Source organism: Podarcis pityusensis (assembly GCF_964106645.2).
Source record: "Podarcis pityusensis genome assembly, chromosome: 8".
In the NCBI taxonomy this organism is placed as follows: domain Eukaryota; kingdom Metazoa; phylum Chordata; class Lepidosauria; order Squamata; family Lacertidae; genus Podarcis; species Podarcis pityusensis.
In genome coordinates this window covers 47011062-47024703 of record NC_138033.1, presented here as the reverse complement: position 1 = coordinate 47024703, position 13642 = coordinate 47011062, and the positions used below count along the sequence as shown (strand labels likewise).

The window sequence follows — 13642 nt, the reverse complement described above, 5'->3', positions numbered from 1 at the left end:
GGGAAAGGAGACTATCTACTCAGCCAAACAATGTTATTTGGATTCCAGCAATCTCAGTGAATAGTTGTTATTCTGCTTTTTGCTTGAAGCAGAACAGCAACCACTGGCTGTTGCTAGGTCACCCACATCTGGAAGCATCCATAACATGTGTGCAGTGGAGGCTAACTAGTTTGAATAAATGAGTTAACAGATGACTTGCACTGTTAAAAAGAAATACAAGCAAGCGAGACTGCAAAAGCCACTAGGAATTAACCTCATGACACAGAATAGTTCAAAGGAAGGCTAGATGGTGAGAGTTTCAGCTGAATATGTATTTTTTAAAGAAGTAGAAAAAAAGCATCTCTTCTCAGGTGTTTTTGTTGCCTATGGTAGTGAGGGGTTCCTTCTGCAGTGCAGACAAGCAGATTGTTTGGTGTTTTACCAGGGAAGGACTTTCCCATCCAAGTTCACAAATGTGCCATGGTCTTTCTCAGAGAGAGAGGGAATGGTGTTCAGGATTTCTTGCACACTGCGGTCCACAGTCAGTGGGGGCTGCCCCTGGAAACAGAATAGGGAAAGTGACACAACAACTTGCAGTTAAACAGGAAAAAGATATTATTTTACAAACAAAATTGGTAAAACTGGTTTGTCATAATTCTAATAATAATAATAATAATAATAATAATAATAATACATTTATTATTTATACCCCGCCCATGTGGCTGGGTTTCCCCAGCCACTCTGGGCAGCTTCCAGCAAAACATAAAAATTCATCCAGTATTAAAAGCTTCCCTAAACAGGGCTGCCTTCAGATGTCTTCTAAAAGTCAGATAGTTGTTTATTTCTTTGACATCTGATGGGAGGGCATTCCATAGGGCGGGCACCATTACCGAGACTACCAAGTTTACCAAGAAACAGTAAACTGCTATATATTAAATTCAGTGGATGTTACAGGCGTCTAATCAAGATGGTATATCTATAGCTTCCCCTCCCCTTCAATTTCTTAAACTATTTACTGAAGTGTTACAGCTTAAGTCTTAAAGCTTAGGTTCTGAAACAAGGTGGTAGTTTCTGTCAGTTTCCCAGCCTCCTATAAATCTCACTCCTGAGGCTCCTCTATTAGTATACCAGACCAGAGGATCACTGCTACACCCCTCCGAGCTGGTTTTGGGATTACTCTTCTCTCACCAGAAGAGCTGTTCCCTTCTTACCGAATTGAGACCCAAGCAGAGTGTTCCTTCACAACTCCACTTCTCCTGTCTCAAATTCAGCTACCCAGTTCTCACTTGTCTGTAGTGCTTTTCTTCTAGAAAAAAAAGGTGCAGGTAAACAACATGAAGTTGTTACAGTAAATGCACACTTTTAACCTATGCTTTTCTTCCATAAAAAGTTGCGGATACTGCGTACCCTTGAGTACCACCAGTAGAAAAGCAGGGCTTGTCTGTATACTCTCAAAAGACACTAATCGCTGTCTTTCGATCTAAGCTCAGAAATTTATTTCTCTGGTTGTAGATCTTTCCCTCAGGATGGATGTTACACACAAAGCTCAGAGACTATCCTCTTATCCAGCTGAACACCAGAAACCACAGTCTCCACTCCTTTCCTTTTTCTCTCACAAAGTGCTGTCTCCAACCCCCGCTGGCTAGCTGTACCCGCAGACAATCAAAGTGAGTCTCCAGCCCAGCACTCTGTAAGCTACACCACTCTGGTGGAATTCCACTGCCCCACCAGACCTCTGGTCTACCTGAGCTTTCCGTCATAACAGCCTATGAGAGGAAAACAGAGAAATATTCTTGATAGCTCTTCTACTTGTGCATTGATAAGGCTGGTCTGATAGACATTACATACATCCAAAAAGTTTCTCACAAAGTCTGCCACCAAAGGATCCTAGGGCTAACCTACACTGGACCTCAAAATTTGATGTTCCATTGCAGGTGCTGTTGCTTTCCCAGGGGAATCAAATTCATTTTTCGCCCCCCAAAATTTATTAGTTTTCTCTTATAACACATAGACAAAAACACAAAAGAAAAACATTACATTTGACACAACATAAAAACTTAACAACAATAAAAATACACAAAATAAAAGAACAAATTTTTCGTCTTATTCCCTGGTCTATTTACATTGCTAAAAAACTTCCTCGACACCCTCCAATCTGCATTTCATCATATTACATATTTAGCAGTTCCCAATTTCATATTTATAACATCAGTATCTTCTTTCATTACAAACTTCTTAACCTTACTTCCAGTTGTAATCCATAATAATCTTTATTATTAATCTTTTCTATCCCTTATCCTAATCTGTTACTTCTAGGGATTTCTTAATTATCTTATATTACAATATCTCACTAAATATTCTTTAAATCATGGGAGATAAGTCTATGGGTGTCATTGCAGCTTTGGAAAGACAATAGACGAGTGACTTGTACTGTGCAAAATAAATGAATGTCTTGCACAGTGAGAAAAAATAATGACAAACATGAATAAGTCAAGAGAGAGCACACATCCTCATACTGATTAGTACCTGGTTAAGGGGAAGCAGAGACTAAGGATATATTGATTGTTCCCGCAACTAAAGGGTGGAAGAAGTGGGGATGTTAGAAATTTCTGCTGTGAGCAAATATAGAATTTACTCAGCTCTCCAGGAACAGAATTTATTGAAGAAAAGCAATCTGCATTTGTTTACAGTTTGTTTGTTTGTTTGTTTGTTTGTTTGTTTGTTTTTAAGCACACTTTGCTTTTCCTAAGGATGTTATAATGAAGCTTAAAAGAGGTTTAGAACACTATAGGGAAATTGTAAAGTGACGAGCCTTTAGCTGCTTCATTTACTTGGAAAGAGGGAAGTGAATAATACAAGGTATCTGAATGGCTTGAGAGAGGGGCTGCCATTGTGTGAGACTCTTAATAATGGAAAGCCTTATAGTGCTGAGTTGGTTAGGAAAGTAAAAGGAGTGGGTGGATTTTTAAATAGAAGTTTAAAACACCCACCCACAGTAAGGAAGCAAATTCCAGAAGCACAAAAAAAAAACTTTTAAAGGCAGCACAGACCTTAGGTAAAGGTAAAGGTACCCCTGACCAACAGGTCCAGTCGTGACCAACTCTGGGGTTGCGCGCTCATCTCGCTCAAGAGGCCGGGAGCCGGCGCTTGTCCGAAGACAGCTTCCGGGTCACGTGGCCAGCATGACTAAGCCGCAGCTGGCGAACCAGCACCAGCGCAGCACACGGAAACACTTTGAGGTGCTTTCGAACTGCTAGGTGGGCAGGAGCTGGGACCGAGCAACGGAAACTCACCCCGTCGCGGGGATTTGAACCGCCGACCTTTCGATCAGCAAGTCCTAGGCTCTGTGGTTTAACCCACAGCGCCACCCAGACCTTATTGTTTTGCAATTGTCTATATGTGTCAGGTCACATGCTGATAGTTTCTAGGAGCCACAGGTGAGAGTTTAGTGCAGGGTGGAGAGCAGAAGTGGACAAACTAGTCCAGAAGGAGTATGACATGTCCCCCACCAGAGGTACTACTCCTCCCCTAACACCCCATACATGAATCACCTACCAATTTATTTCCCATGTCTGTCTGTAACCACCCAGGATGCAATGTAATGCACAGAATGTTGTCTTTGGCATATCCCAGGGACTGGCACCGGGTGAGCATGTTCAGAGCAGCCTAGGAGAGAGACATACCAGAAGCAGGTAGAAATTCAATTCTGTTTATATTTTGATGAGAAGCTACTCAAACCAGTACACAAACTGAAATACAAAAATCTCCTTTCGAAATTTACACTTATCTAAATTTTGTGGCTCTGTTCTTGAACCAATGTGTACAAAAAGCATATAGCATACATTGAAAAGTGTACATAAAATTCTTATATTTGTAAAAATAACATAAAAACGTGTATCAGTGAAAACTGCATCAAAAATGTGTCTGTTAAGAAAAATTCGGAGTGATGATTTTTAATACGAAAAATCACATTACAGCAGAAAGGAAGATGATTGAATTTAAGGCTGGGAAAATGAGAAGCTGCAAGAAACCAGAAATTAGTGACATATGTCCATTCCTAATTATGTATACTTTTAAAAAAATATATAAATTATCTATACTCTTTTTCAAATACAACTATTTAATTATGTCAGTTTGTTTTAAAAGTATGCTATCAGTATCTTAAATAAATATTATATATTTATTTTTAAATCTATTATTTTATGTAATGTGCTTAGAGATTCTTTTTAAATCTATCAATCTATATTCTGTTAAATTAAATAAATAGGCCAGCATGCACTAACTCTAAACAGATGAAAGTGTCTGAATGTTACTAACAAAAATGGGTACAGTCAAGATAGGATGGATTTTCTAAGAACCTTTTCAGCACCCTAAGGTGAAATTAACTGAGAGTCATTTTCAAACTTTGGATTGCAGAGCCAACCACCGTTACCTCCATACCTTGCTACAACGGTAACCAATGATTTGCCCTTCATTCCATACAAGGACATTTTTAATGGAACCAGCTTCACTGGATACATTGATAATGGCAGCTTTGCTGCAGCTCATCCCTTTCTGGGAGCTTTCCTGAGATGCCTTCTTCAGCAAGGGCAGGAATGCCTGGATAAGGAAAGGGTAGAATGAATGTTGATTATTATTAATTTATGAATCACCTTTTCCATTCATCTAAAGGCAATTGACAAACATACCAGAAAAACAGATAAAAATGGTTTTCAAACAGTCCCCCCTCCAACTAGCAAAAGACAGGTTTAAAACTAATAAACTTCTGTTGTGATATTCAATTATTGACTCATGCCTGTATGCATGAAAGAGTTATCCTTAGCCCTGAGCACAAGTTGCCAGTGGCTGTGGCTTAACAGGCTTCCAGCAGCCTTGCTTCCCTCCCTTTCTCTCTCTCCTGCTTCCTGGAACAAAGAGGCATGTGGCTATGGCTCCCAGGTGCAAGAAAAATAAAGTGGATTCAATTAGCCCTCATCCAGCTTATCACTGCATCCAGACCCCGGTCTAGGACCTGCTCCACCATTCCTGATTCTGAAGTTACAGACAAATAGAGCTGGACCTTGTGCGAGATCTCCATATGGCCACACCCAAAGGTTTCATATGGATGTTAAATAACTCTGGAGACATGTAGTGTCCTGCAGCACTCCATAGCTCAAGAATAATCAGATAAGACTGCAACTACTGCAGAATAGTGCTGCTGGTACCAATCTCTCATAGACCGTCTATGGTCATGAGAGATCAAGCAGGAGCAGCAAGGTTGCACTCTCTCTGACCCTCTACTGATAACCAAGGCTGATTCAGTCACAAATCAAGTTCTGAACCTGGATTGGAGTAGGTCTAGATAATTATATCAGTGAGAAGGTCAGTGTATCTCCTTTCCAGTTCAATGTTCTCACTGTGAGGACAAACATAAGCCCAGGAGTTACATGCAGTGGCATCCCAAAGTTCTCTTGCAGGTCACCCAGGCAGAAGCTGTTCATCAGGCGCAACCTTCTCTCATCACTTTACTTCCATAACCGCAAATACCGTTAAAGTTTGGTGTGTCATGCAGCTATAAAAAGTTCCTCCTGTTCATATGTTCTCAATGCAAAAGGCACACCGACCCATCACCCCAACAACCAGAAAGCAGCAGCATCATGACCTTCCAAAGTCAAGGGCTCTGCAACATGCCTAAAAGTTTATGTAACAAAGAGACAAAGAGTCTTACCTGAGTCACCAACATGCTTCCAATCACATTGGTTTTGTATACCTCAGCCATACTGTCTGGTGTCTCTGTTTCCAGAGTCCTTAGCTTTATAATCCCAGCATTGTTTATCAGAAGATTGAGCCCAGCTCCCTTCAACCACTCTGTGACTCGGGTTGCAGCAGCCTTGACACTAGATGGCTCGGAAGTATCTACAGTAGCAAAAATATTTTAAAGGAAATGAAAGTGAATGAAGATCTAACCCTGCAGACCTCACCAGCACTGCTATTGCTCTGTACCTGCAGTCTTCTTGCTCTGGAAATCCAGAGGACTATGGATTAATTTACTTGGCACATTTTTATGCATACATGCCATATATATTATGTATAGCAGATAAAATGCACGCAATGTACAAGCACATGCTAGAACTGTACAGGTATCCCACAGAGAAGGCAGCAAGGTGTCATGAGCTCTGCAGCACCTTGGGTTTGAGCCTGGGACAGCAAGCCCTGACATAAGGGGAAGAAGAAAAATTGGAGGGGCTGAATTGTGGGATCCTGGGTTAGAGGAGGGGAGATTTCCCCTTTCCACCCCAGTCTCAGCTGCTTCAGAAGGGGAAGCAGGGGCGCTGGCTCTCCCTTGCTTCCCAGCTGAGGCTGGGGAGGGTTGTGAGCCACCAAAGACAGAGGAAGCAGCAGTTGAACCGGAGCATGCAGTCTTGTTGCCTAGAACCAGGTGCCACCTTTGTAGACAGGAGCATACTCACCCAGCCCAATGAAACACATGGTTGCAAACCCAACATTCCATCAAGGCAAGCAAGTGCCATGAGTAAATCCACCACACTTAGTCTTTAATAGCTTGGTAGGTGGGGCATGGAAACTTGTTGGGACATCTTCATCACTTCCGTCCAATTCTGAATTTATTTTGTTGTTCCTGAACTTCTGAATCATGACTCCCGAGTAATTTTTCTGCTGCTGAGCCTGCACCATTATTTGTCTGAATAAAGGTATTTCTTACTTTTAAGTAACAACTTCTGTCTACATGTGTTGGACAGAAATAGTACCACAGATAGCTCTAGGTAACCTACTTGCTCAGATGAAGGTTAGGACCAGACTGAAACCTTTTAAATCTTGACCTCCAGGGACTTCCGGGTTAGTGCCTCCGGCAATGGCAGATTTCCTCTGATCAGGAGGAATCTGCTTCGTGAGAATTAGGGTCTGGACTGCCACGGCGAGGCGGAGACCCACTAAAAACCACAGGCGGGAAAAGCCTGTGGACGTGGGATTCGGCTGGCACCTTTTGCGCCTCCCCTACTCGCGGGGAAACCCGGTTTCGGGGATCCGGAGCGACGTGGGGTGAATGGCGCGGTGCTTCGAATCGACTGCTCTTTTCACGGAGTGAAGCCGCATTGCTGTTGCCGGAGAGCGCTGACTTTTTCCTGTGGACAATTGGATTTTAAACAACTGCCTGTGAGTAGAACGGAAAATCGGACTATGAAACTTCTTAATTTGGCACTGAAGCGGGAAGGTCTAAACAGGAAGTCCACCTTCCGCTTTTGTAAATCGATTGAAGCAAAGACATTGCAAGCTAGAGTCTGGAAAGTCGTTTGTAAAGGACTAAATTTCCATCAGTTAAAATTACTAAACCCCCCTTGGAAGCAGGAGAAGAGGGGGGAAATCTTAGACTGTTTAAACCTGCAGAAGAGAGAGTAAAGAAAGATAAATTTCCACCATCTTGAACCTGGGAGCGGGGTGTCAGAGACAGACGTTTTGGGGATTGACTGTGATAAAACGTTTTTTGACAGATAGTTAAAAAAGAGAAACATTTTGATTCCAATGTTCCCTTTTGCACTTAAAAGGAACAAAATATCTGAAAAAAGAAAGAAATTTTGTTGCTGGATCTGCTTTAAAAAAAAAAAAGACGGATACAAACAGAAATTGTTTCCTCTAGAGGGAGCTTGTGAAACTGTTGCTGGAGTCGATCTGGGGATTTCCACAGCTGTAGAGATTAAGATCGTGAGACCAGACATTGACCTTGAACAAGAATGTGCCCAGAAGAAGCTTTAGTGCTTGCTTTTTGCAAGACAAGTGCTCTACTGGAACAGTTACATGAGAAGATGGATTTGATGACTGTTGCAGTTGGAAATTTTGGACAAACAGTGAATACCCATATAAAAACCACTCAGGAATTAGTCCAGGAATGTGCCTTGACAGGGCAAGTTGTGAAGAAGATAAAGGAGGAGGTTGTTGCTGAACCTCAAGTAATAGAAATGGAGAGAGCTGCGGCCTTGCAGGAACATAAGTTGTTGTTTTTGATGACTGAACCTGGAGAAAGTCAGATTTGGAGAGATGGAGTACTGTTTGGTTTGGAGATGGGAAGTTGGATAGATCCCCCTATGCAGGGATGTTTTGACTTCTCGGATTTGGTTTTGGGCCAGGGGGAGTTTGGAGTTGTGGGGGTCCTTAACCTTGGAGGGACTTTGAAACATGCCTTCAAATATCTTTTGGATTTCAGAGCTGACTATGGAGAATGGGCTGACTTGTTGAGAAGGGATAAAGATATTGTCAAGTTGGAGTCTCCCCGAGAGAAAGGAAGGAAATTAAGAATAAGATCAGCAGAAGACAAAGTAAAGTGCAGGTATAAACATGAAGACCTGCAGAAGGGACATGGAAAAGACTTAAGAGCCTCGGATAGAAGGTCACCAGGTTGATGGACTAGATGGAAGGGATAGAAAGGACTGATAAAACCCGAGACCAGGAAGAAGAGACGATGGATGAAGATTGGAAGAAAGTTTTAAAAAAAATCATTTAGAAAATCATTGTAAAATTAATGAGTATTAGAAAAATGTTGGAATGAAACTATTTGGCTTTAGTAGAAATGTTAAAAGGAATTATGTATAAATAAGTTTTAAGTTTTAAGCTTTAGGGCTTTTCATGGTAAGATAAGGTTAAAATAAATAAAGGTAATTTAATGACAGAATATAGTGAAAGATGGAAAGGATTTGCTGAGATAATTAATAACTAGAATACAAAAAAGGGAGGTGTGAGGAGGTCGATGAAACAAGTTAACAAAAGATAAAGATTTGGGAATATTGGATTTGTTTTTAAATTTTTTGTTTGTTTTTGATTTTGGTTTTGATGTATTGTGTATTTCATTTTTTCTTTTTTTCTTTTTATTGACTTGTATTGTTCAATTGCTTTTTTTGTCTACCTTTTTTTTTCTTTTTCTTTTTTCTCTGTAATTTTAAATTCTCAATAAATATCATTTAAAAAAAATAATAAATCTTGACCTCCAGACTACCTTTTCTAGCCTCCACCCCATTGTGAACAACTTCAGAGCCTTAAAGGGCTATCCTTCTGACCTGAAGATGGACACTTCTCTTGTGTTCCATAGCCTCCTAGTGCACTGCTGGACCAGCAATGTGTGGTGGGAGGCATTTGGCTCCTCAGGCTCAGGGAAAGACACTCATAAGTGCCCTGGCTTTAGGCACAACGCTCCCCTGGTCCCCAACAAGCCCCTCAGAGACTTGAACTTTGTCCAGTTCCTTAGCTAGTATCTTTGCAGCCTCCCAACCTGTGTCTGGCTTACTACTAGATTCAGGGGTCATGGCATTAGCAGTGTTTTATAGGCATTGCTATACTTGTGAAAGTGAAAAATGTCTCATTTCCCAGCTTTTCCATTGTTATTCATTTTTAACTGACACACAACATTCCACAACTACAGTCCTCACTGGATGATTGGGCTTTCCCCCTTTTTTATATAATTAAAAATATATTTGTTGTTCTGAGAAACTCTCAGTGTTGGATTGAGAATGCTCAAGGCCAGGCTTTGACTATACAGTTGCCAGTACTTAATGCCTGTGTTTGTTCTATTACATTGCCTGTTTACTCACTATGCATGCCAATTGCTGCAACATACTGAATTTATACCAAATAGAGGAACATACTCTCTCTCTCTTTTTATCTACCTGGCAGAATATTAGCTTTTCTGCTTTGGTCCTGGATCCAACACTTTTTTCGAGTTCTTATATTCTAAAGTTGTTTTGAGAAGGCATTTACTGTGGCATTAGAACTCCTCATACATTCAATTTTTTCTGCAGTTTCTACATGACATTGTTGGCGTCAGAATGCCAGTCTGCATCTCCCCCCTTCCCCTGCTACTACCCGATTTAGTCTAGATCTTCCCTTTTCTGTGGAAAATCCAAGTGGTTAAGCAAACAAACCCAACCAACCATACTTATTTCAGCCAACAACCTGTTTGTGACATCTAAATGACTGATTTGCAGTATTGAGCCCCCATCTGGAAGCTCCCTAAGTGAGCACTGCAGAAACAATGCACATGTAACCTGCAAAATACCTTGAATGAGATGGCCTTGAATTCTAGCTATTGTAGACAGTAATTTAGGATGAGGGAATTTAAGGTGGGGTGGGTGGAGAGAGCAGGCACTTACCCAGTGCAAGAATCTCTACTCCCTGGTGCTTAGCAGCCAAATTCTTCAATTCCTGAAATATTTAAAAAAGGAGAGAAAGAATGGAACTTCAAGTCCTGCATATGGGATTATTTGAGACAGGATAGGAGGAGGAGGGTGCTTTCCCACTAGGCATTCATGTTGTTACCATGTTTCTTCCTTCTGTGTGACAGCAAATAACAGATATTTGGGACTCAAACCCAAAGTCACAATAAACCACAGGAGCAACTGGACCAGTAAGAGTAATCCAATAAATGGTTGATTGTCATATCAGATTTATTTATTTGTCCCCAGTCATTAGATCATTAGAAAACAAAGATTAACAGTAAGGCAAGGTAGCAGAAATAGAAATAGTGAACGTGGAAGCAAATCAACTACAAAATAAACGCACTTAGAATGCTGAATTTCCTGGACAAATCACAGCATGCCCCTATAAAAAGGTTTCTCCTCTTTACAAAAAGTGAAAGGAAATATAAAAATGAATGAAATAGTATGAATTTATGCAGATCTGAACAGAATTATGTATAACCAGAATGAAAAAAGCCTAAAACTAACTTAGAATTCTGAATCTCCCTCACACAACTTTTATTAAGAAATAATTTTCTTCTGTCATCAATTATTGCAGATAGAAAATACAATTTTCACAGTTGCATGTTGATCCTCGGATGAAGGACAGTATAGAAATTTCATGTTTGGTAACGGTTACCAATTGTCAGTGAAAGAGTGTGCCTTTGAGGATGAAGTCAAACCCTTGGAGAGTTACAGCGCCTGCTGTGGCAGTAGAGACCAATATGGGAGAGACATGTTTTGTTGCAGCTGGGGCAAATGAAGGCATCCTGTGCCCTGTGGAACACCCTCCCACCAGATGTCAAAGCAATAAATAACTATTTTACTTTTAAAAGACAACTGAAGGCAGCCCTCTTTAGGGAAGTTTTTAATGTCTAATGCTGTACTGTTTTTAATATTCAGTTGGAAGCCGCCCAGAGTGGCTGGGGAAACCCAGCCAGATGAGCGGGGTATAAATAATAAATTATTATTATTATTATTATTATTATTATTATTATTATTATTATCCTGTTTTGCCGATGCAGGTGTACCATGAATGTTTCTTCTTTCTGCATTCCTCTCAGCAGCCATTCCTCCTCTGGTCACTGCAGTAGCTATACAAGGGATTCTCACACAGCAGGGTTAATGTTGCCAGCCTTCATGTCATGTTTGCAGACAACTCTGTTATGCAGAGTTGATCTGCCAACAGGCCAATGGGCTTCATATTTTTTAAAAGCAATATTTATCACCTATACCAATGCTAACAATTTGCAACACTGGTTGCAATTTGCAACACTGGTGCAGTAGTTATGGAATTCATGTCTGCATGATATATGGATCATTTACCGTATTTTTCGCTCCATAAGACACACTTTTTTCTTCCTAAAAAGTAAGGGGAAACGTCTGTGTGTCTTATGGAGTGAATGTGTGGTCCCTGGAGCCAAATTGCCCAGGGGCAAAAAGCAGATCATGCTTTTTTTTTAAAAAAGGGGGGGAAGTGGGTGTTGAAACAAAGCCGCTGAACATTTGCTGATCGGGGAGAGAGATAAGGGATGCTAGAGATAAAGAAGGCTGCCTGGGAGGGGGGAGGTAAAGACAGCAAACTTGCAAAGGGGGGGGGGGGAACAGGAAGACTAAAGCAATAAGGAAAGAAATTAGAAGAAAAGGAGGAGCAAAAAACTGCTCCAGCTAAGGAAAAGACGCTAAGGCAAACAAAAGGGAAGGAAGTGTTGAAAGGAAACAGTTGATCAGTGGGATCGGAAGAGAGATAAGGGATGCTAGCGGAGGCTGCCTGGGAGGGGGGAGGTAAAAGCCCATGGATCCTCAGGATTTTTACATTGGGTCACCCCAAATTCACCATCAGATCACATGTCTGTGGCCACAGCATGAACCACAAAAATCATACATCCACTGTTTTGTTCAGAATATTTTTTTCTTATTTTCCTCTTCTAAAAACTTATGGTCATGTGCGTCTTATGGAGAGGAAAAATACGGTAATGAGCTTAAGTTTTTCTTGTCACAAACAGCATGCACTCAGTCATTTGACAGGGCAGCACTCTTGCCTTTCCCCATTTTATTGGTCAACTTTCTTGTCTTCCTTATGCTACTTATATACAAACTTATATTTAAAAAACTGTTTAGCAATCTCCAGACTCAAACTTTTTGCATGCAGTTCTGAGAAACCAGATTTCACCACTAGAGATAAAACAAACCTCCCCCAAGAGAACCACAAGTCTTAACCCAATATAATTTGTGGCTTCTATCCTCCAGCAGTTAGGCATAGAGGAAGGACAGAGCACTCACTTGCCTGCTTGCAATTCCTTCTTGCCTTTGGCTACCAAGCATGTGTTTATATATGACTGAGTAACCCCGATGAAAAACAGTGTTATTTTCTAATATATGAACAGAGAAAGAGCTTCCATGTAAGAGGGTCCAAGTATGATTTTCAGAAAAGATCACAAGGAACATTTGCTTCTGGTTTCATGCAGTTTTGTTTCTCCACCAAAAAATCAATTCCAAACCACTTCTTTCTCTAAATTAAAAGAACAAACTATTCCAGCCAAGAGATTAAAAATAAACTTGTTTGCTTTGAGCCATGCAACAGGAGAGTACAAAACTACATATCTGCAATCATTTCTCGGTTCTGCATTTCTATGTTGCAATGCTACACTGCTGTTTACAGCAAAAGAGGGGTTTGTGGCTTGTTGTGAAGTCCCTAGGAAAGGACCGCCTAGCAAGGAGCTGGAGAAAGAGGGCTTCTTGCTTAGCTGGGGAGAGGAACTCCCCAGATGAAAAATAGAGTGTTATACTTTAATATATGGATTCACAAATCAGTTTCCTGGCACTCTTGTTTCAATACAAATTATTATGTTTAGCAATATTCTAATCCTAAACACTTTGACCCAGAAAAAATAACCACTCTGCTCAATGTAATTGACTCCTTAGTAATCTTCATCCCATGGTATGTATTTCAGAAGCTTTGGATCTGAATTATTCTTGTTATCTCCAACACTCATCAGGATATTTACTTCTCTGTTTAAATACTCTTCAGGTGGGAGTAATTAACATCTTTCCAGCGTTTCGTTCCTAGCTCTGCAAGGAAAAATTTCAGCAAAGGTACCCCAAAAAGGGTAAACAATCTGTGCTTGAGCCGACATGCAAACTATCTCCAAGCCACTTAACCTACCCCAGGAAAGTGGAACTTAAAGAGCCTTGTGAGGCACCTCTACTGACCAGGGCACAATCTCCTTGGCATCAAAGGGAAACCCACCCTAAGTTCCACCCTGGAGCTCACCTGGGCACGTGGTCCCTCTGGGTCCCGGCAGGTGGCAAAGATCCATTCTGGCCGGTTACTTTTCCCAACCAGCTGCCTCACCAGCTCCAAGCCAATACCCCGATTGGACCCAGTCACCAGGACACTGCGTGCATTCAGCACAGCCATCTCTCTTCCTAGCCTGTGCCAAACT

General features: G+C 41.1%; 1 protein-coding gene across 1 annotated transcript in view; it reads right to left on the bottom strand.

The window, feature by feature from the left end:
• Positions 1 to 13620, bottom strand: part of LOC308483227 (uncharacterized protein) — a 44834-nt gene extending 31214 nt beyond the window's left edge. Inside the window, exons 1-6 of the mRNA XM_081016853.1 lie at positions 13471 to 13620; positions 10113 to 10164; positions 5687 to 5874; positions 4420 to 4578; positions 3535 to 3645; positions 420 to 537 (exon numbers count right to left, since the gene is read on the bottom strand). Coding sequence (XP_080872979.1) covers positions 420 to 537; positions 3535 to 3645; positions 4420 to 4578; positions 5687 to 5874; positions 10113 to 10164; positions 13471 to 13617 — 775 coding nt within the window. The 5' untranslated portion in view covers positions 13618 to 13620. The remainder of the gene's footprint in view (positions 1 to 419; positions 538 to 3534; positions 3646 to 4419; positions 4579 to 5686; positions 5875 to 10112; positions 10165 to 13470) is intronic.
• Between the last annotated feature and the right edge of the window lie 22 nt (positions 13621 to 13642).